The 25,618-nt window shown below is 40.7% G+C and overlaps 1 protein-coding gene across 2 annotated transcripts; it reads right to left on the bottom strand.

The window, feature by feature from the left end:
• STX4 (syntaxin 4) lies at positions 1 to 24,869 on the bottom strand. 2 transcript variants are annotated; one of them, XM_020807300.3, is made up of 11 exons: positions 24,627 to 24,869; positions 19,258 to 19,359; positions 18,184 to 18,283; positions 17,173 to 17,247; positions 16,593 to 16,663; positions 16,393 to 16,501; positions 13,657 to 13,733; positions 13,438 to 13,575; positions 12,615 to 12,725; positions 10,903 to 11,036; positions 1 to 1,427 (listed from the first exon to the last, which is right to left on the bottom strand). In XM_020807300.3, exons 1-10 carry the CDS (start codon positions 24,654 to 24,656, stop codon positions 10,956 to 10,958), a joined length of 894 nt encoding a protein of 297 aa, XP_020662959.1. In that variant the 5' UTR covers positions 24,657 to 24,869; the 3' UTR covers positions 1 to 1,427; positions 10,903 to 10,955. The 2 variants fall into 2 exon arrangements, with proteins under 2 accessions (XP_020662959.1, XP_078233254.1); XM_078377128.1 differs by lacking the exons at positions 19,258 to 19,359; positions 24,627 to 24,869 and adding an exon at positions 19,056 to 19,090.
• Positions 24,870 to 25,618: the final 749 nt, after the last annotated feature.

Below are 25,618 nucleotides of genomic sequence, written 5' to 3' on the forward strand. Positions count from 1 at the left end.
TTTGCAGACATCTTCGTAAAAAGTGCTTTTATTTGTATATTACAAAATAATTTCGGTCAGGCTGCTTTTCTTTCAATACATTCAATCTCTAAGGTAACTTGAACATTTTGCTCAAAGCTTGGATATAGTCTTTTTTCCTCCCAAAGTAGTAAAATATCAAAATTTCCGGAATATGGCCCGAAAGTCTTCATTTCCATTTCTTCCATCATTTCTGATTCTGTGCAGCTAGCATTATAAACAGTCAGGCGCCTGATGTCCTGGCTGTTAACACAAGAGACTGTAATGCCACCGGGCCCATCCAAGATGCCTTGAAACCAACATCTCCAAGGCCTGCATTTGGGTTTCATGAGGGAGCCAAGATACAGTTTGTGTGACTTCCTACATATTATTTCCAAATTGGCACAAGGGTAGCTTTTAATTTAGTGTAAAGGGGAAGAAACATATCCAGAGGAAAGATAACATATAGGCTCACAAAGGAGGGGTGCAACTTCTGTAAGGCACATGGGGACCCTGAAAAGCAGCAGGAAATCTGCTTGGAAAAAAATTCAACAGGCTAACTTTAGCCAGCTGTTAACCCACGAGTCTTCGTTTCTAGTTCTCTTCCTCAATCACAACAGTCAGTCTCATGTCTGTAACAGGGATTACGGGTCAATAGTAAAGACTCTCCACCCAAAATCCAGCCAACAAGCTCGAGGTAAGGGCAGTGGGGTAAAAATAATCATTTTTACATCCTTGTTTCCCCTCTCATAGGCACATACTATAGGGTTGGATATCTGGGAAGAAAGGACTAAGAGGTCTCTCCCATATTCTATTCACCTGGCCCTTTCCTCAATGAAGAAACACAATGCCCCATGTGGGAAGCAGCCACCTTAACAAAAATGACATGGGATGAAACAGGATAAAGAACTATGGCGAGGGGAGGATTTGTCAGAAGTATTGACTTGAAAACATAATGGCAGTCATGATGAGGAAAGAAGGACTAGGACTGTTCCAAAGATTTCACTAAAAGGAAAAAATATACTGGTGACAAATCTTTAAAAAGTGCCCACAGCACGAAATGCCCTTTTACACATGGAAGAGCCAAGGCTATAGAACCGCTTGTGGGAGAAGCACAGACAATGACCTAGAATGTTACAAACCATACAAAAAAAAAATACAAAAAACAAAAACGGAAAGGCTAAAATCGACAGCACTGGCCTTTCTGAAGACCACAAGGCAACGGGAAACAGCCGGGGATGAAGGGAAATGAGGGAAACTTGATTTTGGGCAACAAGGAAGAACGCAGTCCATAGGCAGCATGTGCTTTCAAGACTGGATGAAGGCAGGAGGTGTCTCCACCAGCCATCTTTCAGTGCAAAGGCCTCCCCGGCAGGAAACTACAGTCCCAGAATGGAGATGAAACCAGAGAGAAACCTGGGTGAAAACATCTAAAACAGAAAGAAGAAGAGTTATAAACCTTTTAACTCTATATTATTATTATTACCCTATCCCATCATAAGAGCTCAATTATGTATTGGAATGCAGTGACTACATCCTGCAATAGCTTCAGGCAGCACTTCTGGCTCTGCTGCACAACTTCAGAAATGTTTTAAATTCACCAAGCTTCATCCTTGCACAGCAAGAACAAGGGGATACTGTCAAGTCCATGGGGATGATCACAACTTGGTATCTTAAGTTTCAAAAAGAACTAGTCAAACTAGAAATTGGGATCCTTTCTCCCTCCCACCCCACCAAGGGGCTATACCTTCGCTTAAAAACTGGATGTCTGCTAGGTGGTCCATGCTTGGCCTTATAAATGCATTTAACTTCCAGAAGTCTTAGTTAACATGCCAAGCGTTTCTGCAAATTATACTCCAAGACTAACATCAATACCAACTTGGGAACTATTACTTTATAAGCAACCAATTAACTACTAAGACATGTCACTGGAGACCAAGGCCAAGATCATCCACACTATTGTACAGTATTCTGATAACTATGTATGAATATGAAAGCTGGACTGTAAAGAAGGCTGGCAGGAACAAAACTGATGCAACTGAAATATGGTTCTGGAGGAGAGCTTTGCAGATACCCTGGGACTGCCAGAATAAATGACAAGTGGATCCTTAGATCACATCAAACCTGGAGCAAAAATGACGGGCACATCATGAGAAGGTAAGATTCTCTGGAAAGGACAATAATGCTGAGAAAAGATGAAGACAGCAGGAAAAGAGGAGAGATGGACTGGCTTCATCAATTAAACCACTGGTTCTTAACCTTGGGTTACGCAGGAGTTTTGGACTGCAACTCCCAGAAGCCTTCACCACCAACTCTGCTGGCTGGGGTTTCTGGGAGTTGCAGTTCAAAAACATCCTAGTAACAAAGGTTAAGAACCACTGAATTAAACCACAGCCTTGAATTTGTAGGAGCTGAGCAGGGCTGTTGAGGACAGGGTGTTTTGCAGATCATTCACTCATAGGGGTTGTCTTAAATTGGAGTTAACTTGACAGTATCACAACAAATTAATCTTCAGCATGAAACTGAAAGAACCTTCATCTGAAAATATGGACTTACTTAAAATAATCCTCAGAGACTAGCTATCTGATTCCAGACCTAATAAGGTCACACAAACTACAATACTATTACACCAAATCAGTTTAGAAGTACTGACCCAGAAAATTAAATAAAACTTCTGGCTCTAGTCTCTCATGGATAATGTTTGAAAAATAATGTTATTTGGAACAAAACTACAACCCATCAACCTCTGTGAAAGATTATTTGCATAGTCTCTCCAATAAAGATTTTTGTAGACTGCAAAAGAAGACTCTGCCTACTGCAAAAGGCCCAGCTGCCCACCCCATAGATGCCAACAAACATGTCTGTTTGAATGAAACACAACACGAAATTATTAGAAACAAACCCTACAAACCTTTAGTGGTTCAAAGAGGGGCTGAACTAGGACTTTCACAGTAGGCTGTGTCTTCTTTTGGAGTATATAGGGCAGGGAGCATACGAATGATTTTTCACAGACACTGACAGATGATGCTCTGGTTTTACCCAAAGCAACATGATTTTTCTAAAACAGTATTCCTTTTTTCCCCCATTTGTAGGACAAGTGATTTCAGGGTTCCAAAGAAATTTTATTTTTTTACGTGCCTGACTTTCTCTGACCACCATTCAACTATAACCACAAGTTAAAAAATGAATCAGTAGTGTTGCATTAACGCATGTCTTAATGAAATGTTCCACTCCACAACTACACAAGTCCCAACTGCAAAAATATCTGTCAAAGTAAGAGATTTAATATCAGCTTCTTCCAACATTAACTGCAGCAACATCTGTTTTGCAATTGCACCAAAATTACACCAAGATACAAATTTCAATTCAAGCAAACTCTGAATGCTAACAGATAACATATTTGTTATTGTTTTAAAGGTACACTAATAATTATATATTGCTTTGATTTTTCTGCTACTGTTTCATTGATCTGATTTGCTGCATGTAGAGTTTCAAGAACAGCCCCTATTCTGATGATTCCAAGATTTGGCTTGTATAAAATGATAGTAGGATCTAATGCTGATAGGCTATGCACCATCTTGCTTCAAAGGACTTCTCTCAATCAACTTTTCAACATCAGCTATGACAGGTCTCAAAGTCAACCTAGGGAATTGTTCATCGCAATTCAGTGTATAAGTTGTAACAGGATCAGGATTTAGTAAAGCAGCATGTAACAAAGGAGCACAGCTGAGTTAATTGAGGCAGCTGTGTGACAACCAATTTGATTGGAGAAACTAAGAATAAAACTGGCCAAGCTTACAGAGACAAACTGTTGGGTAGTTTGGGTAGTTGGATAGTTTGGGTGGTTAGTTGTTGTGTTGCTGGTGATCGTGTTGCTGAGAACTGTATTTACTGCATCGCTGGATGAAGACTTGCCATATTGCAAGGAGAAGATCCTGGAGAAGACTATCTCCGTGGTGAGAGGAGAAGACTTCGTGGATGCTGGACTCTTTATATTGGTAACAATCTTTGGTTACTGAAAATTGTAAATTTACCATTGCTAACTGAAGAACTACTGTGAATGACCAGGACTGTATAAAGACCAAGAGAAGCTGTATTTACCCCTGTATATATGGACTTTAATGTAAATAATACTTTCAACACTACAACAGTGTCTGTTTGGTTTCATCTCTGGGCAGTTCACTTCACCATTACGCCCCTGGCGTAGTCTGGTAACGCAGCACCTCTGTCAATTGGTTATGGGCCCAGACAGCGCACCAGACTGCATCCAGGTATAAATTTAAGAAGTTATTGAAGAAACTGCTGAACAGAGAGAGCCAAGTAGTGTGTGGGCTACAGTCTGTTAAAAATGGCCAACGAAATGTCTATGGCTGGACTGTGCATAAAAAAGTTGAATGGGGAGAATTATGCAACTTGGCAGCAGAAGGTTCAGTTGCTACTACAAAAGGAAGCATTATGGGACATTGTAGAAAATCCCCCAGCAGTCCTAAATGAGAGGAAAAAGAAACTAAATGCAAAAGCTCTGGCTATTATTGGGTTAACTCTAGAAGACCGTCTTCTTATCCACCTGAGAGGCCAAAACTCAGCAGAGAAGGCATGGGAGGATTTAAGGAGACTCTTCGTAAGAGATAACGTTGGAAGCCAGATTCAAATTGCCAGAAAACTTTTCCGAACTAGACTGCAAGCTGGAGGGTGTATGCTTCAACATTTAGAGGCAATGAAGTCAATGTTGATGGATTTAAGAGAAAAGAACATCACATTTACAGAAATACAAGAAGCATTTATTATCCTGTCTTCATTAGATGAGTCATATGATCAGCTGGTGACCAATTTAGAAATTCTTCCTCAAGCAGAGCTAACAGTAATTAATATAACGGGCAAACTGTTGGAAGAAGAACAAAAGAGAAAAGATAACAAACAGCTCCGAGACTCCAAACTCACTAATCACCGTGATAAGCTGAAAGAAAGTGAGGAGGAGGGGGACACAGCTGCAAGCATTCATTCTGGAAAACGCTGTTTTTCCTGTGGCTCAAGAAAACATCTGATGAAAGACTGTAAATTTAAGAAAGGAAAAGAAAAACAAACCAGACGCAAGAGAGAAACACTAAGCCTGACTGAGGAGATTTATAACTCTGAACAGGAAGAAGAGTGGATTGTCGACTCAGGAGCAACTGCCAGCATGTGTAAGAGTAAACAGCTAATATTTAACTACCAACCTGTATCCAACCAACAAGTATGCTTAGCAAATGGTGTTAGTGCTAAGGTACTGGGAAAAGGTAAAGTGAAATTGCCTTATATTGCTAGACCAATAGATGTTTTACATGTTCCAAATTTGAAGCATAATTTACTTTCTGTGAGTTCATTAGCAAAGAATGGGTTTGTTAGCACTTTCTATGAGGAGAAATGTATAATAACTAGCAAGAACAATGAAAAATTGAATTGCTATGTTAGAAATAATTTATATAGACTAAACTGTACTAAGGCTAACAATGTCTATGAGATCAAATGTATACACAAAGATTGTATTCATTTATGGCATCAAAGACTAGGACATGCAAACTACAAAACATTGAGGAAAACAATTGAAAACTCAGTAGGAGTTAATTTAAAGCAATGCAATGAATATGTGAATTGTCAAGCTTGCCAATTAGCCAAGAGTAAGAAAGCTCCTATAATGAAACATAGTGATGTACAAGTGAAAAATATATTAGATTTGGTGTCAGTTGATGTTATTGGACCCAAAAGTGCATCATTAGGAGGAGCCAGATACATTCTTTCTATCCAAGACCAAAAGTCCAGGTTTGGATATTGTTATCTCATGAAAGATAAAAGTGCAGTACATGTAGAGTTTGAAAAATGGCTCAAATTTGTAGAGCGCAAAACAGGGAAAAAGGTTAAAGTGGTACAAACTGACAATGGAACAGAGTTTACAAATGCCAAATTTCAAGCAATATTAAAGAAAAATGGTATTACTCACAGGAGAGCCGCTCCCTATACACCTACTCAGAATGCCTTTATTGAAAGAAGGGGCCAAACTCTGCAGAATATGGCTGAGGCAATGATTAGGGGGAGTAATCTATCAGAGAAATATTGGGGGGAAGCTACACTTTGTGCGAATTTTTATATTAATATTCTTTGGCACAGTGGAATAAACAACATACCCTACACAGTTTGGACTGGGAGAAAACCAAATTTAAAATTTTTACATGTATTTGGATCTCCTGCATGGGTTCACATCCCAAAAGAAATAAGGAGAAAGGGAGAGAAGAAAGCCAGGTTGATGTATTTCCTTGGATACCAACAAAATAGGAGAGCATTTAGGTTTGGGTTGCCAAATACCAACAAACTTGTGATAAGTAGCAGTGCTTCTTTTAATGAGCACAGTAACTGGGACAAAATATGTAAACCCCCAGAAACAATAATTAAGTTGCATGAAAGGAATGAAAGTAGTGAGGATAGTGGAGAGGATAGTGACTCTCAAACAGAGCAAGAAATAAAAAGAGAGGTAGAACCTGAGGAAATGCAATCAGACAAAGAAATTCCATCCAACTCAGAAAGGAAGGAAACTCTCGAGGAGGACAGCGAATTACCTAGGAGGTCTAGCAGAGAAAGAAAAACTCCTGACAGGTACAAGCCTGAGACCTATTATTGTCTCAATGTGGCTGAACCAGAGACATATGATGACATATGTAGTATGCCTGAGAAAGAACAAATAAAATGGAAAGAGGCAATGGAGAAGGAGTTAAATTCATTAAAACAACTGAAGGTTTATGAGGAGGTGAAACTGCCTGAAAAATCAAAAGTAATTGGTTCCAGATGGGTATTTAAAAGGAAGGTGGATGCCGATGGTAATGTGAGGTATAGAGCAAGGTTAGTGGCAAAAGGGTATGCACAAACTTCAAACGACTATGATCAAGTTTTTGCACCGGCTCTAAGACCAGAGACATTGAGATTTGCTTTAACTTATGCAGCCAAGCATAATCTCATGACCAGGCATGTTGATATAGAAACAGCCTATTTATATGCTGACCTGAAACACACGATTTATATGGAAATTCCACCAGGTATTGAAAGTGAAGGTAAATGCTGGATATTGAAAAAAAGTCTATATGGTCTCAGACAAAGTGGCCATGAATGGAACCAACATTTAACTAAAACTTTAAAAGATAATGGTTTTGTGCAAGGAAAGGCTGACTCTTGTTTATTTATAAATGAGAGAACACAAGCTATAATATTAGTATTTGTGGATGATCTAGCCATATTTACCAAGGGTAAGAAAGAGGCTGAAGAAACAATTCAAATGTTAAAGAGACATTACAAATTGAGAGATTTGGGAGAAATAAGTAACTACTTGGGAGTAGAAATAGAGAGAAGTAAGAAAGGATTTAAAATAGCCCAAAAGAGCAAAATATTAAAACTCCTAAAACAGTATAAAATGGAGGATTGTAAAGGTGCAGCAACTCCTAATGAACATAGAGTTTGAGAAAGAAGATATGAATGGCCCTGAATGTGATATTGATGTATATAGGTCACTGATAGGCAGCTTACTATATTTGAGCAGATGGTCAAGGCCAGACATCTCTATAGCTGTAAACTTGCTATCTAGGAATGTAAGCAAGCCGAATGCAAGGCACTGGCAATCAGCAAAAAGAGTACTTAGGTATTTAAAGGAAGCACAAAATAAAAAGCTAAATTTAGAACCAGTGGGAGAACTGGCTATTACTGCTTATGCCGATGCCAATTATGGTAGTGATTTAACAACCAGAAGATCAACATCAGGCATGACTGTGCATTTGGGAGAAAGTTTGATAAGCTGGAAGACAGCTAGACAGAAATTTATATCGTTGTCTTCTGCCGAATCTGAGTATGCAGCATTATCTGAATTGTGTACAGATCTAGTATTCTATAAACAATTGGTACAAGATCTGGGATTGAATATAAAATCACAAATAAAGGTTTTTGAAGATAATCAAGCTGTCATACAGATGGCAAACTCACCAAATGTAAGAAGCAGATCTAAACACACAGATATCAGATACCAAAATGTAAAGCAAAGTATAGAGAATGGTTTAATTGAACTGGTATACTGTGGAACAGAAAATAATAAAGCTGATTGTTTAACAAAAGTATTGGGGCCAACTAAACATAACAAAGCATGTGAAATGTTGGGAATAATATAATGTATGAATGTGAAAAAGAACTCTGTATATGTTCAAAGCAATGTACAATGTATGTAACAGAATTGCTATAAACAATTGGAGGAGATTGACAGGTCTCAAAGTCAACCTAGGGAATTGTTCATCGCAATTCAGTGTATAAGTTGTAACAGGATCAGGATTTAGTAAAGCAGCATGTAACAAAGGAGCACAGCTGAGTTAATTGAGGCAGCTGTGTGACAACCAATTTGATTGGAGAAACTAAGAATAAAACTGGCCAAGCTTACAGAGACAAACTGTTGGGTAGTTTGGGTAGTTGGATAGTTTGGGTGGTTAGTTGTTGTGTTGCTGGTGATCGTGTTGCTGAGAACTGTATTTACTGCATCGCTGGATGAAGACTTGCCATATTGCAAGGAGAAGATCCTGGAGAAGACTATCTCCGTGGTGAGAGGAGAAGACTTCGTGGATGCTGGACTCTTTATATTGGTAACAATCTTTGGTTACTGAAAATTGTAAATTTACCATTGCTAACTGAAGAACTACTGTGAATGACCAGGACTGTATAAAGACCAAGAGAAGCTGTATTTACCCCTGTATATATGGACTTTAATGTAAATAATACTTTCAACACTACAACAGTGTCTGTTTGGTTTCATCTCTGGGCAGTTCACTTCACCATTACGCCCCTGGCGTAGTCTGGTAACGCAGCACCTCTGTCAAGCTACAACCATATTTCGACACTCTAGGCAAAACACGGCCACTTGATGTTCAGTCAGTTTAGTTTCTTTCAAGTTTCTTTGCTCCAAACTCAATGTCAACCTTGCTTCTGTCAAGCAAGTTGTCAGACAATTTCATGTCAACTGTTAACAACTGGGAACCAGAAGACACACTTTGCAGTTTTTCTGATTTTATGCGACAACTCATTAGCTTCCTAATTAGCTTACGAAGTTCTTCATACAAAAAAGGTGCCAAAGATTTTTGGTTTTGAAACCTTTGTAGAAATGGCTCACAATCTCCAGCAATCGTTTTCATGAAAACCATTTTGCACTTTATGAGTGGATCTTACATTGCAGCTTTTATACAAATTGCAGGTTTACTGTGGGGGAGTTTCACTTTTTCCACATACTCCATGATGTTATCAAAAACAGTCATAACTCTATCAAAGCACTTAACATTCTCTTTACATTTGGCCCATCCATAGATACTTGTAATAATTTTGCAACTGATATAGAAGCCTTGAAACTTCTGAAGAAGGTCTTCAGCAGCAGCAGTTTGAAGACAGACACTGGTTAGATACTGTGTGGAAACTTAATGAGAGTAATCATCCCCAAAACATACCATAAATCCATCTGTCCTTTTTGAACCACCCCTTTTGCTGGGGGTGGAGGTGAGAAAAAGGTGAGAAAAAGGTGGAGCTGGGAAATGGCATCATTCAAGTTTTACTTGTATCCTGCTATATTCTAGTTGTCACTAGAACAGATCATGCTCCTGCGGCAGCAGGTCAAAAATCACTGTATGAATATATTTTAATCACAATTTCCCTGACCAATTTACATTTCCCTGACTTTCCAGAAAGTGGCAACTCTCAAACTGATTTGAGTGCAATAGGAAAGGAGATGCTATGACCTCTGCAACTAGTGATCAGATAGATAGGCAAGCAGTACAAGGCACATTTTAAGCAAACTATACTTTTACACTGAGTTAGAAGTGTCTTGACAATACATAATACAAACCTTCAGATAAAACTTCTTATAGAACTACGCTAAAAAAATTAGTTGGGTGTGCCCAGTTATATTTTATTGCAGTTCAAGTGCTTTTATAGGCGATCTAGTTATTAATCCAGATTAAAAGCAAGTATATCTCCTTTACACTTTAGAGATGGAGCCCTTTCTACAGAAAGTTACACAAAACTAACCTTATGAAGTAAAACTCTTAACATTACTTTTTAAAATTAGCTGTTTTTAAACATTAGGTTTCAATAATTTTTTCTGGTATTGACCCAAGAAAGTGACTACAGTGGTGCCTCGAATAGCGAGCGCCTCTATTAACGAAAAACCGAATAGCAATGTGGTTTTCGGGGCATTTTTTCGCTTTGAATAGCGATTTTTCCTATGGGCGATTATCGAATAGCAATCTTTTCTTCCCCCCATTGAGATGCATTGAATAGGTTTCAATGCATTTCAATTGGAGAACCGCAGTTCGTGTTCGCTATTTTTAAAGGGTTTAAAGTTAAAGTTTCCTGTTTGAAATGTTTGAGATTGTAAAGTGCACTGAATAAACCCTGTGTTAACCCAATTTGACCTTGTTCTGACTCTGTTAATTTGTTGCTGATTTTCCCCCCATTGAGATGCATTGAATAGGTTTCAATGCATTTCATTTGGGGAACCACGTTTTGAATATCGAGGTTTCCTATGGAGATTTTCCATTAACGACGGCAATTCGTTCCAACTGGAACGGATTAGCTGGCTTTCAATGCATTTCAATGGGAAACCTCATTTCAAATAGCGAGGAAAATCCAATAGTGATGTTTTTTGCGAAACGCATTAACATCACTATTAGAGGCACCACTGTATTTAACGGTAAAGCATTAATTTGGAAGTGTTATTTCCAAGTTGTCACAATTCACAGTGGCCCCCCCAAAGGCCCAGGTAGCCCAGTTCCCAGATCTCTATGGAAGCCTGTAAAACAAACAGGTATGGCCCAGATGTTTCTTGTACCTTTTTTCCACCCCTGCATCCATTATACGTACCATCAAGCTTCAATAATCCAGCGTGAAGGGAGAGGCCAAACTGGGAGCCCCATCTAAGTTAGAGTGGCTACGACAATGATGATGATGATGATGAGCACTAGGACTGACACGCAGATAGCAATCATGAACTTCTTCTATAGAATCCCAAAACAGAAAACACATAAAAAGGTGTCAGCACAGATGGGCAGGAAGGCAGCCTGAGAGCTGTCAACTCTTGTTGCATTTATTATGCTTCTACTAGTCATAAGGAGAAAGATCACGAACTATGGAGAGTTCAAAAGCTCTCTGTGCAGCACTCCCTCCCCCAGCTTCTAAGATTCTACCTTAGACATGGGAACAAAAAAAAAAAAAAATGAAGTGTGATATTCATTAAAGATTGCTAATTCATTAAATGTCTGTCCCTTCGTATTTCTGAGTTCCAGAGACCCTGACAAATATGGCCAAATACTGTATTTTTCCGTGTATAAGGCTATACTTTTGTCCAAAATTTTTAGACTAAAAATTGAGGGTTGTTTCATACACAGAGGTAAACTGAGAAGAGTACAAAAACAAGTGGAGGGGAAAACAGGGATCAAATTGATCCTGCAGAGTTTTGATCCCTGCTTTCCCTTCCACTTGATAATCCTTAGCAAAAGGAAAGCAGGGATCAAAGCACTGCAGGATTACTTTGATCCCTGCTTTCCCTTCTGCTTGCTAAGTCCCATGGGGCTTAACAAAAGGAGGAGGAAAAGAATCAAAGCAATCCTATGGCTGTATAAGGGGGAAATGGATCAAAACTATCATGCACTTGCAGGATTGCTTTGATCCCTTTCCCCTTCCTTTTGGGAGAAAGGGAGGGCATACAAATGCATCTGCTCCAAGGGAGAAAGCAGGGATCAAAGCAATCCTGCACCACTTTGATCCCTTTCCCCCTACACTTGCTAAGCCTCACTTAGATTTCTTAATTTTGGATTAGAAAAATGGTGGTGTCTTATACACGGAAGAATACGGTACTTATCCATTTTTTATTCCCCCACATATGAAGAGACGGTGCCACCATCATCCATCGCTGCCCACTACAGTGGCCTCTGCAGCCACAGCCTCCTGGAAGGGACACAGGCTGCCCTTTGCAAAGATGGCATCTGTGGCTGCTTTTAGGCAGGGAAGTTGGAGTTGTCATCTTTGCAAAGGGCAGCCTGGATTCCCTTAAGGCAGGCCATAGCAGCGGAGGCCATCACAGCAAGCAGTGGTGGATGGTGGCCGTGGAGGGACAGGCCATCGCGGACAATGGTAGTGTGGACTGCGGGCTGAGATGACAGAAGCCAAGGTAGGGAGGTGACAGGGGTAGTGGGAAGAGGGCAGGCTGTGGGGTGGGTCAGTTTTTTTAAAGAAAGACATTGATTTGTGGTTCGTCGGTTCATGGGGAGGAAATTCATGTTTCGTCAACTTTGATGGACCACAATACAGGACAAATCGTCCTTTTGACAGTTTGTCCCCATCTCTATTCTACCCACTTTTGACAGTTTGTCCCCATCTCTATTCTACCCACTACCATCAATCAGCTTAAACATATCTCTAGATTCATAAGAACACAGAATTTGTTTTGTTCACCTTATGGGAAAGCAAAGATTTCCAGAATGTTCAGCCCTGTACTATATTGGCGCAAGTACAGGTAAGCATGATAGAAAGTCTTTCCCTTCTAAGATATATGACACCATGTCTCTGCTACTTGCCTTGCGAGCTTTCTTCTGGTTTTCCTGTGCTTTATGGAGGTGCACCTGCCCTTTTTTGACATAATCCTCTGAATCCAGAATGTTCTTCTCTATTCGGTCAATCATTTCTCCCTAAATACAGTCAAAAGAGAGAGGGTAAGGTTCATGTAAGGTAAAAGAAATTCAAGTTCAGTAGTAGTGGTGGGAGATAACAAGCTTTCTGAAGCAAAAATACAAGGCTAAACGAAGAAAACAGGTCTAAGAAGCTCTACTGTGCATAGGCAGGAGGCAGGGCTAAGGCTGTGCAGGGGTACTGGGGGTGCAACGTGAAACAAGTTATTCATCTAAATAAAATAAAAAAAAAACCCAGAATATTTATTTATCTATTTTATCAGCAACCTTTACCCCAGAACTGGGACCCAAAGTGGCTTATAATATAGGGCATACAAATGCATCTGCTCCATAGGAGATGGTTCCTCCTTAAATTCTAGTGCCCCAAATATGGCAAGAGATCTCATATTAATTCAAAGAACTTTCAGGAGAGATATACAGGAGGTCTTCTACCAAGAACTAGAACTGACACAAAGAAGTACAATAGATACTTAGAAGAGGAAAGAGGGGAAATCAGCACCTGGCTCTTTCTCATGGGTAATAAAGAGTGGGGAAGTAGCAGAGCAAATGTTTTACATGCAAAATTGCTCAAGTTCACCCCCAAGCATACTGAAGTGATCTGGGAAACAATCTTTGTCTGGAAACCTGGAGAGCCACTGCCAAACAGTAAAGAGAACACTGACCTAAGGGTGCCTGGGTCATCCCCTTCCTTTCCCTCCTCTCAGCCTTATACCTGAAGTTCCACTTCTGTGGCCAGGTACATGAACATTTCATGTAGCTCCTGGATGCTGCGCTCCAGCTTGAGGATTTCACTGTGCCGTGTCTCAATTTCATTCAGGGCCTGTTTTGTCACTTGTGTGTCCTTCATAATCTGTATGGGAGAGTAAAGTACTTCAGGATTTGTGAATCATATTACCTCTCCAAACCAAAGGCCCAACCCTCTGGTACTCACATTAGAGACAAAGACCTCGGTCTGACCACTCTCCAGCATCTGATCCAGCTCTTCATCTGATACAACCCCACTGCCAGCTGAAAAAGAATGAAGAATATCTCTGAGAACAAAATATTCTCTGTTGTCCTCTCAGAACCGGGAAATAAATCCAGGCTTCCTTGCTCCTAGAATTCCTGCATGAACTTTTTGCCTATCACTCCTGCCCTGGAATTAGGAAGAGAATCTACAATTTCAGTTTCTTTTCTTTTCTTAGACACTAAATTTTCCACATTGCTCAGAATAAAATGTAAGGGCACACTGATGCTGAGGTCAGTCCTGGTACTACTCTGTGCTGATGTTACCATGCCCTCTAGTGGGGCACTGTATCACTGAAAGAAAATTAACTACAACCCCAGCTTTTAGTTCTGTGCTCAGAACTAGAAAGATATGCCGAGCAGGAAAACAACTACATTCACCTACGTGGTTACTTGGGTTGGAAAAGGTTTTGCCTAAACATTGTTCTCATTTTAGCCTACTGCAGATGTTTTCAAACTACCGTATTTCCACATTGACAGGTCTGCCAAGGACCACAATCAAGTTGCAAAGGATTCTTTTTGGTGATGCTGTTTATTAAAAATTTTCCTGCAAAACCCTTTTTAAAAAAATATGCTCACATATTTGCACGTTTTTTTCTATATATAAGCAAGATGGAGAGAATGTCACAGCAAAAGCTGAAAGCAAGAAGACAGACTACTCTTGAGGTAGGAGTGGAATAAACCTTCTAGGTTTACCTTTCTCTCCTCATAACTCAACTCCTCCTTCCATGACTGAACTGAAGCCGCCAGTGCAGAACACCCATGGCTCTGCCTTTTTTGTGTGTGCTTCAAGCCACATTTAAATGTGGATGGAGGGTGTAGTGCAGAAACCACAGTCAGAAAATGGTTAAGTAACACCCCCATGACTCAACTATACATTTTATTCAGTTCAACCTCAGAGTCACAGACATTCCTGTAGGCTATTTCAACATGGACTTCTTAAAGCTGATCCTACTCCCCTTCAATACCATGTACAACTAGTATCCTTCTAGCTTCCAAAACCATTTCAAAGATGGGGCCGTTGGGGCTGAAGGGTCCTCTCTGCTGATACTCAGTTCACTGACATCTGAAGATAAACAATCTTTGAGACTTGTTTTGAGACTAGCAGAACTTGACCATCAAGAATCTCAGACATTTGTTTTGTACAGCTTTAAGCTGGCTGTGCTATGGGAAGGGGAAAGAGAAATGAAAACCTTCCTTTCGCCCTCCTTAGCTGTGAAACCAAACCAAAGCACACTAGTGTAGCTTACCTTCCAACTCTCCTGGCTTTCAAGGTCATCTTCCCTTAGAGGATGACAGACGCTCTCTGTCTCCACAGGAAGAAGACTTGGCTGGCATACAAGTAGCAGCACGTTACTGAGGCTTTTTATAAAACTGCCTGCTCAGTGGTACAGCAAATATGGCTTTGAAAATGTTGTAACAGCAGTGGGAGAAATTTGGAGCAGGGGGTCATATGAGAACTCACAAATCAAAAATCCTTTGAAATTTCTCCAGAAAAAACAACCAACTCCCCCAATCCCTTTTTATGGAATGCAGCCAAGCTTTAGAGAAATCAGTTCCCTAGGTGTTCTTCTCAAAGCATTGCTAACCCAACACCTGAAGGCAGTCACGACAGTGGAGGGGAAGGGGAGGAGGAAATTTTCTTTCTTGAAAAGGTTGCCACTGTCCTTGGCATCCCTGCAATGCAACATCTCCCTTGTACTGTCATAATGTGCCATGCACTTTAGACATTAAATAAAGCTCTGTGCAAGATGATAGCCAGGTCTATCCTCATTCACCTACTCCACCCTGGAAAAACATGCTGGGCTGTCTTTCATCATGCACATCAATTCAAGCACAGTGGCAGGGAGGAAGGGAAGCCTCAAGCAGATACTACTAGCAGAGATTGAGACCAACACCCCTGGCAGACTTTAGGGTTCTGAAACTTGGTACAGCTATATCCTTATAAGTTCACCTTCACATGCACATTTGTTTTATCCATGTGTGTACATGGGAAGGCAACTCTGCAAAGTTTGATATTTATGCAACTGTAGGCTGGTTGTGCCACAGCTATGGTTCTTTTATTTTTTTAAAAACATCAGTGTAACTTATCTTTACCCTCATAGGAAACATGTCTCTAAATTTGCAGGCTGGTTTAATCTGTCCCCCTTCCCTGTTTCTACCAAGCACGAAGAGACTTCTTTTAAAAAAACCCAAAAAACAAAAACAAAACCTCATCCTTTGATTGGTGGAAGTCCCACTAAATCTTGCATCAGGTGCAACATACATTTACTGTCATCATTCTCAATGGGCTAGAAACCTGCTGTCCTAAAGACAGAAAACTCTGACAAATACAATTCTGTATAGTGTATACCATGTTAACAGAGATACAGGACTCATTTTTCCTGGTTAACACGCTTTACAGCTCATCTTTTCTTTTATGTCTTTTCCTAAACAGCAACAATGTAGTAACGTTTGCAGGACATAATGTTTGAACTTGGGGACTCATCTTAGTCTTGAAAATGTCCAGATAGCTTTGGGCAACTCATGATCTGCCATACATTGACAACTGGCTCCTTGATTTGTTTTGATTTCTGGGGCAACTCTAACAAGCAGTAACAGAGATTTGACACAAAAACACAGTATTCTTTGAGAATAGAGAGAAGCATGCTTAGACACTCACTAATCTGCAGCTGTCTCCTGATGCGCTCCAAATTCCGATCTCGGTACTCAGACTGTATGGAGTTGCACTTATTTATAAGATCCAAGAACTGCTGGGACAAGATCCCATGCTGAGACAGAAGTAGAAAGAAAGTATTAAGCACACCTCTCTCACCTTGTTGCATGTCCCCTACCAAACTACCTAAAGGGGCTACTACTCACCTGAGTCTTCTTCATGCGGGTGTTGATGGAGTTTCTGTTTTCATCTTCCTCATCTTTCTTAGGCTCAATTTCTAAATTAAAAAAAAAAAGGTTAAAATTTAGTCCTATAATTTCTCCTGGAGACAGAGACAGAATAAAAAATCTTAACTCTACATCGTTCGTTTCGTTTAGTCGTGTCCGACTCTTCGTGACCCCATGGACCAGAGCAAGCCAGGCCCTCCTATCTTCCACCACCTCCTGGAGTTGTGTCAAATTCATGTTGGTTGCTTCGCAGACACTGTCCAGCCATCTCATCCTCGGTCGTCCCCTTCTCCTCTTGCCGTCACACTTTCCTAACATCAAGGTTTTTTCCAAGGAGTCTTTTCTTCTCATGAGAAACGCTGGCTCTATGGCTTGGAAACGGGGATGAGCACCACCCCCTAGAATCGAACACGACTGGACAAAAATTGTCAAGGGGAACCTTTACCTTATTTCCTCTGCAAGATATATATACTCTACATCACTGAATACCATTCTCACAACTGAAGGGCTGACTCAAGGAAGTCTGAAAGGCAACCTCCCACTTTGCACCCACACTCACTCTTCAGGCGACTCCGAATGTCTTTTGCCAACTCTTTGATCTCATCACGTATCTTCTGTAAATCTTGCTTCATGCCTAGAAAAGAGAAAGATAAAAATTCAGCAGCTGCTATTGGAACAGAAAAGGCATTTAGATGGAGATTTTAAAGAGAGCCTATGTGTGCACAATTCTTTATTTCATCCAATTCCTAAAAGCCATATAACCATTCTATGATAGCCACCTATCTTTCTGCCAAAAGATTCAATCCGTTTTCATGTTCAGTCCATTGCTAAGCCACCTCACTCATTCCCAAACAACTCTGCAAATATAGATCTGCTTCACCCTCTGGTGAAACTCTTTCAATGTATTCTCTTTTAAATCTCAGTTATCTCACTTCCCTACAAAACTCCACTGATGCTATGAACACGTTGATGCCTCACCTCATATCCTTTCACTGGCTTCCCAATCCATTCTGTATACACGAAAACCCCTTCACTCAAGTCTAAATGTACTCCCAAACAACCAAGCACACTAAATCAACTGCTGATATAAATCCTATTGACTCAGTGGATCTAATCTAGTTAGAGATACCAAGTATATTTATATACATACCACCTTGTCCTTAAAGATAAATATGGCATTGGAAGAGTTTAACATGGCACAGTCTAGGGTAGTCTGAAGGCACATGGCAAACTAAACAAGTCTTAGTTTGGTTAGATTGAAAACACCTCAGAATTATATACATACCACCTTAAGTTCCACAGAATAAAGCTAAATATGTAGTAAACACATATGTAAAATAAAGAATTAAATATTAACATTAAGGGCAGTTTAAAATTAATTTTTAATTCTGCACCTGCATCTATTCTGATATTGAAGCACCATTTAACTTTATTCTGAAATCTCACTTTCCCTGTAACTGTTCTCTATTCTTCCCTACAGTGTTTCCATTCAGGCATGGATTTGCCAAGCTAACAATCTCAGCAATTATTATCAAGCCAGGACACTCTCATACTGTCCCTACAAACTTACTATCTTCTGGGAGTGGTGTGGCCAAAATTGTAGTCTGTTTTTTCTCTAGATCTTTCACTTTGCTTTCCAGAGTCTTCAAGGCTTCCCGGATGCCATGTGTCTGAAAATACAATGAGAAAGGATACTAGAAGGATACTAGAAAGGATACATTTCTATCTATTGAATTGTGATCATCTAAGAGAGCTGTGAAATTTTAGTTGACATAAGGTTCATCTTTCATCTGGTCTCTCAAGCCTCTTTCTTTGAGGCTGCTTATTCATAGCATCCCAGAAGAAGGAAAGATAGCATAGTATCTCTCAATTGCCAGTAAAGCCAACTCAAGAGGACTGGCAATGCTGAGGCATCCCTGTAGCTGGAAAGTCACATTGTCACAAAGCCAAGAGATTAAACTAAATTTTACATCTATTTATGAAAGCAGAAAGCATGTTTTGTTTGCCTGTTTCAAAACACTCTACAGATCAGGTAACTGTCACTGATAAGAAAACCCCATACTGCGGAGGCAATATTTGTGCAATTTCACTTCACCAAGAAATGCTCATGGATGATGTTGTCCTCTGTCCTCTGAAACTTATTCACTATTTGATACACAAACACATATTTATCCCCTTCCCTTCAAAATGACTGTATCCAATGCAGTGCCTAGCATATTAATAAAATTCAAATCCATATAAACAGAAACACTAAAACTACAATATAAATAAAAGCAGCACGTATAAAAGTCATTCCAGAAGGTAAAGGAAAATAAAAAGCTGAAAAATTAGACACAATGTTGGCCTTGTGCTGAAAAAATAACAAGACAGACACTAGGCAAACCTTGCTGGGGAAAGCATTTCATAGGCATGACACCAACAATAAGAAAGCTCTCTACCCACCTATGCTTTCAGTAACTTCAGAGAAGATCAGGCAACTGAATCAAGAGAGGCAGTGCAAAAGAAAAGGAAGAGTTTTTATGGGAGAGTGAAAACTAAGTGTATTATATCGATGACTATATAGATGTTTATGTACACACACATGAATACAAAACGAGGACAAGAGACCTGCCAGCTCCGCAAGCACTCAGAAAAATCATGGTACCGTTTGGAAGAATTCCTCAGTTGGATCTGGTGAGTCAGCGGATCCTGGTCGGGTGACCAGAGCCACGCGTTCAGCTCCTTCATTGTCTGACTCGTCATCCTTCTGTGAAAAGAAAGATACAGAAGGATATCAGCTTTGCCCAAAATAGCATATGCTGCTCATGTGTAACAACGAGCAGACAGCAGTAGAAACGACAAGCCATTGCTTTATTTATGAGCATGTCTGCTCCTCTAATTCTGAGAAAGCTTTTCGATTGGCTAACAGTGAAGATCGATGATTTAAAATAATAGTCATCATGTTCCATTTTTCTCAGGGCAGCAAAAATTAGCTGCAGAAGTTAATAAATTCTCACCTGTCAAAATCATATGAACACCTGACACAGCACATGCTGACTTGGCATCAGGTTCTGAAGAACAGATGGATCTCTTACACTTGGTATCTTCACACCTTTGCATCTACACTGTACTCCTGGACTAATATAGCCATTTTGAGAGCTGCAGATAATATAGTGCCAAGACAAACATGAGAAGATGCCTAAATTTTGTTAATCATAACTGGATGTGCATCTGAACATAACTGTACATGAAAGTCCGGCATGCACACTTAGTAACTGCCTCTATACTGGAAACCTGCAGGTTATAACCATAAAATGCATAACTAGGCCAAGATGCAGTTTCATTTGACTTACAGCTTGGGATAATTACTACCTCCTTACTGTGTGGACACCAACTTGGCCATGTCACTCTACTCAACAAAGCTAGATGTCAACTTGCTAATTTACACACGTGATTCTTTGTAAAAATAAAGAGGAAAAGCTACAATTGAGAAAATTGTACACTGAAGTAGCTACCAAAGGGAGCCTTCTTCATTTGCTTCAATATCGCAATTCAAGGCAAATATTTAAGGCAAATTAAAAACTTGTCTGTTACTACTAGTTTGGGAAAGGGAAGTGATAAATGGAGCATCTGAGGGATTGGGAATATAGTCCCCCATCAAAACTTTACACTGGCCACAAACTATATATGCACACTGAATGTGTTCCTGTGAAGGAGAGAGGACCAGTGTGCTGTCCTCCATGGAACAGAGAACAGAGGAAGGACACAGATGTGTAGAGGGTATATTGGTGGAAATAGAGCAGGAGACAGGAGTAGGGAGGTAATCGTTGGAGGTCTGTCTGGCTGACGAAAAGGGGGAGGAGCTGGACTTAATTGTGTGGGAGGGAGATATAAAAGAGGAAAAGGGTGCACAAAGTTTTAGAATCCTAACGGGCGTGACACCAAAAAGCTGCCCAGAGTGGTTGAATAGACCCGATGGGCGGGATATAAATCAAATAAATAAATAAATAAATAAAAAGGAGAGACCGAGGAGTGCAAACAGAATGGAGTGCTGGGTAAGAGGGATTTGCCACACTTCTTAAAGAGTTCCTGAACCTCCAGGTCGGAGGAGAACTGCTGCCTGAACCAAAGGACTTACGCGCACAAGGGGAAGACCTAGAGCCTTTGGAATGGACGGTAGTGGTGTATCCGCACAACCAGTGTGGGGGGAGGAGGGTGATCCATCCCAGTCCCTCTTTACTCCAGCCTCAGTGAGGGGGGACTGGGCGAGACACCCCTGCTGCGGGACCGTGTGCGTGGTGAGGAGTACACCACTGAGGCCCATGACCAACTGGGAGCATTTTGGTCTGGCCCCTCAATAAGAAGCGACATTAAGACACCAGATGTTAAGGTGCGAAGTTATCGTTTGTTGATGGACCCCTTTGAACCCATGGAGTTAAGTTTGTTCAGTAATAAATCCAGTTGCGTTAAGAATAAAGATCAGCCTCCGACTCTCCTTTCCACACCACCACAGGGGTCGCACACATCAACCAACAAACCCAATCACAGTTCCACACTGACTCATGGGTCTCAAACTCCTATTCATGAACAATGAATAGCATTTTTGCCCTTCACTTTAACACATGGTTTATAAACCAAGCTCTGCAGGAACACAGAAAACCTGGAAAATGTAGCATACGATGCAGAATCTCAGGAACATTAGTTTTCATTGAAATAAACTTCAGAATGCACATTCCTAAATTTTAGTGTTATCTGAATATGCCTGAAAGTAGATTGCCAATGCTAGGCAAAATCATGGAAGCCAGCAAACAGCAGGTTGAGTGGCTGAGTCTGGTATGTCAATACAGTACTTTATATTGCTGTATAGGTAAAATAATATACTGTACTGTATAGGCAAAATAATTTTATATAAAAATTTTTTCATTCTGCTATTCCAGAAACCCTCACCACCTATTTTAAAAAAGCTGTCAGGGTGAGATAAGGGCAGGGATTATCGCTATATTTAGATTTCTTCTAATCCTTCAGAAGAGCAAGGTATCCAAGACAACTCCTGAGACTGGACATAAGGGCAAAATCTTTCAGAACACAGGCCCTGAGATAGGCAGGGATCCATTTGATTTAGCAATGACAGCACAATATCTAGCAATGGCACCATACCATATGGATCTCTTTTTTTGCCCCAAGAAAAAACTGCATTCTACAAAATGCAGAATTTCTTAGCAGAACATTTAATTTAACTAACTGCTTTGGCAAGTGAAAACAGTTTTACTTTCCTAATCTGAAATGCTGTGTAAATAAAAATTAAATGTGAATTGTACAGAGCACCATGAACTTTTGGATCAGCCTAAAAATCACAAAGTATTTAATTCTGGCATAAGCTTTCAAAGACATCTTCACTCTTTATCAAAACACTTCTCTACAGGTAGTAGGAATATTACAATTTTTAATTAGGGCTGCAAGGTTTAGCCAATTAAATGTTAACCACAGATTATGACTCAACGCCTGCTTAATTGGTGGGTCAGAGCCACAAGAGTTCACAGTTGTTCATGGAGTAGAGGTGTGCCAAGCTCCTTCCCTTCCTGTGGAAAAATCTGATAGATTAGCTATTGAAAGGGCAGGTTATTAGCAGGTATTTTGCATATTAACACAAAACTACCATAGCTTCCTTTATAGCAAAAGCCACAGTAACTGTAGCTGGTATTTTCCACCTTAAATTTAGATTAATACTTTCTAAAAATCTGTATGCTCTACAGTGATAAACATTGGGAAATAAGTGAACACACATCTGAGGTAGATAAAGCAAGGTCTTTCGGAAGATAGACTTGGATCTTTATGGCAATACATGGAAATGGAGCACAATCAGAATTTAAAAATTCACAATGAAATAAATAAAAAAACTGGAACAAAGACCTAGAACTGATTATTGAGCTCAGATTCTAGAAGCATCCTGAATGCAATGCAAAAATATATAGAAGACTTTTGTATCAAAGAAATCTACAAAGCTTGCTTAAATCCAAAAGAGAATCACATTTGGCCTCTCACTCTCTATACCTCTAATCCATTTATTTACTTTTTAGTCCTATAGAAAACAAGTCCCTAACTCAACATCAAATCATATTATTACAAGGAATTCAGAACAGCATCCATAGTTTATTAGGTTAACTTCACAACAACCCTATGAAGTAGGTTAGATTAAGAAATGGTGACTAGTCCAAAGAAGTGCACAATAGTATTTTCAAATAATTCCAGTCTCCAGTGTTGATTTAAATTTGGATTTAGAAGAGACTTTCTGAAATGAAAATGACTCAATCATAATTAATTTAAGCACCACTGATTTCCAAAGCTGCACTCCAAATATAACTGAATCTGGATCTAACTCTCTCTGTCTCGCTCTCTCCTTTGGCTACCAAAGGGAGGAATGGCAATCTTCATCTTGTTTTGGTTAATTCTGTTCCCCGAGTATATACTCTCAATTTTTGCTTATTAATAAGAATTTTCTCTTCCAACTTCTGCCTGCAACATGAAGCCCAAAATATACTCTACCTGAGACCTTTTAAGATGGTTTAGTCTGAAACATTGGGTATATGAGCTGAAAGAAAGCTTAGTATGAAGACAAGGGAATATTGGAGGAAAGGGGCCCATGTGGAGCCAATGGGTAGTGTTATCTGCAGTGGAACATACCTGGTGACCTTATGCAAACCTGCCTTTCAGATGCGTTCGATTACAGTTCCCACTATCCACAGGCAGAACGTCAACTGCTCTGTTGACTGGGAATGATGGGGTTTTTAGTACAATGTATCTGGAAGTCAACCCTGAGTGCTCACTGGAAGGACAAATCCTGAAGCTGAGGCTTCAATAGTCTGGCCATCTCATGAGAAGACTCCTTGGAAAAGACCCTGATGTTGGGAAAGTGTGAAGGCAAGAGGAGAAGGGGACGACAGAGGACGAGATGGTTGGACAGTGTCAACGAAGCTACAACATGAATTTGACCAAACTCCCGAGAGGCAGTGGAAGACAGGAGGGCCTGGCGTGCTCTGGTCCATGGGGTCACGAAGAGTCGGACAGGACTAAATGACTAAACAACAACATCTGGAAGTCATCAGTTTGGGGGGGGCACTGTCCTAGGAGATGACAGATAATTGGAAAGTAATGAAATTAGGGCAGCAAGAGGCCATTCAAAGGCACACTGGGTATTATTATTATTATTATTATTATTATTATTATTATTATTATTATTATTATTATTATTATTATTATTATTATTATTATTATTATTATTATTATTATTATTAACATCATCAACAACATTACCCTACCTTTCTCCTTGAAAGGACCCAAGGTGGTTTACATCATTAAAAGGACAGCATTTAACTATTTTGAGGGAGATTTTATGGGATTGGGAAGCAGCCTGAAGAGAAGGTGAAACAGACATGGAGATATATTCAAGAGGCCAACTTGCAAGGGCATAATGAAAACAGAAGTGAGGGCAAGCCAACGGTATTAGGGACAATTCAGAATTAAGGGGTTGGGAATGGCAATGTTTAACTGGTCCTTTGCCTACAACAGGTGACTTGAGTAGAAAATACATATTTTGCAAATGACGCTCTTCCTGTCAGGAAGACATTGGGACTCAGGCATGGGGACACGCATTTTTTTTTCCAGTGGCCAAAATGAGAGGAAACGTGGAAGGTGAAAACCTGTGGAACTGGAGATATTTGGGGGGGGCGGCGGAAGGAAAGGGAGGCAGAAACGGGGGGGGTGGATTCTGGTGGAAACGGCTGAAGGAAGGAAATTCAGGGGATGGGGGGAGGGGAAAAGCAAGCCAAATCGCAGCGAGGAGAGGAAGCACAACCTACAAGGCAAGAAAGGACGAGTATATATATATATGTGTGTGTGTGTGTAGAGAGAGAAGCAAGCAAAGGGCAAACGAAGCCAAGCCGCCCAAGGGACAGATGGAAAGGGGAGGGGCGAGAACGGCCGTTGTAGGCGTGGCCAGCGGCGCGAGAGGAAGAGGGCGCGCGGCGGCGTTCTTACCTCTCGGAGCTCGCGCGTCCTGTCCCTCATCGTCGGGTTTGGGTTGTTGTTGTTGTTTTTTCCCACACCTCGAAAGAAAGCGGTTCTGGGGGAGGGAGCGAGGGAGGGGAGAGAAAGGAAGAAAGGCCACGCGCAGGCGCACAGAAAGCTTAAGCGCGCGCGCCCCCTTGAACGACAGCTGCGGCGACGACGGCTCCTCCTCCTCTTTCCGGGCAGTGGCGGTCGCGCCTATGGGCAGCCCTTTCCCTCCCGCCGGCCGCGTAACTATATAGGCCGCCTCCCTCGTACTGCGCGTGCGCACTCATCCTCCGAGACTCTACGGCCCATTTCTTTCCCCGCCCTTCCTCGGCAGTTGAGGGAAAGAAACTGAGGGGGGGGCAGACGCGGGAAGAATGAGCTGCCAGTGTGTTAATTGGTCACAGCAACTATTTTAGAGAGTTCTTTCGTCTCGCTTTTCTTTTCTCTCCGGCACAAGTCGGTTTCGCTGAGGAATGGTTTTAATTTTTAACACAGGAAGGAGCTTCGGAGGCCCCAAAAAAGGATGTTCCTCCCGTGGCTTCAATATGGGGCCTACCGGAAGTGTATACTTTTTCAACCGGATGGAGATGTATCCGTTGATTACAAAGGCTATAGAGCTACCTAAGTTTGACCTGTCGGGTTGCGTCTGACAACCTAATAGGGGTTTTCGAGATAGGGAGACACGATCCTAATAGGATTTTCGAGAGACGGAGGATGTTCAAGGAAGGTTTTTCCCTGTGCCAATACGTCACCAGTGGCCATGAACTTAATTTTTTTTGATGTTGAGCTTTAGACCATTTTTGGCGCTCTCCTCTTTCACCCTCATTAAGAGGTTCCTTAATTCCTCCTCACTTTCTGCCATCAGAGTGGTATCATCCGCATATAGGAGGTTGTTGATATTTCTTCTGTAAAATTTAATTCCAGGTTGGGATTCCTCCAGTCCTGCCTTTTGCATGATGCATTCTGCATATAAG

This window comes from Pogona vitticeps, chromosome 6, assembly GCF_051106095.1.
Source record: "Pogona vitticeps strain Pit_001003342236 chromosome 6, PviZW2.1, whole genome shotgun sequence".
Lineage (NCBI taxonomy): Eukaryota > Metazoa > Chordata > Lepidosauria > Squamata > Agamidae > Pogona > Pogona vitticeps.

What these genes read in the sequence shown, in the direction of transcription:
- STX4 (XM_020807300.3), bottom strand. Translation starts at nt 24,656, where the DNA reads ATGAGGGACAGGACGCGCGAGCTCCGAGAG. An exon ending in GGACGCGCGAGCTCCGAGAG is followed by an intron (nt 19,360 to 24,626) that starts GTAAGAACGCCG and finishes TTCTTTTCACAG; the next exon opens with AAGGATGACGAGTCAGACAA. An exon ending in CATTCGGAGTCGCCTGAAGA is followed by an intron (nt 16,664 to 17,172) that starts GTGAGTGTGGGT and finishes TTTTTAATTTAG; the next exon opens with AAATTGAGCCTAAGAAAGAT.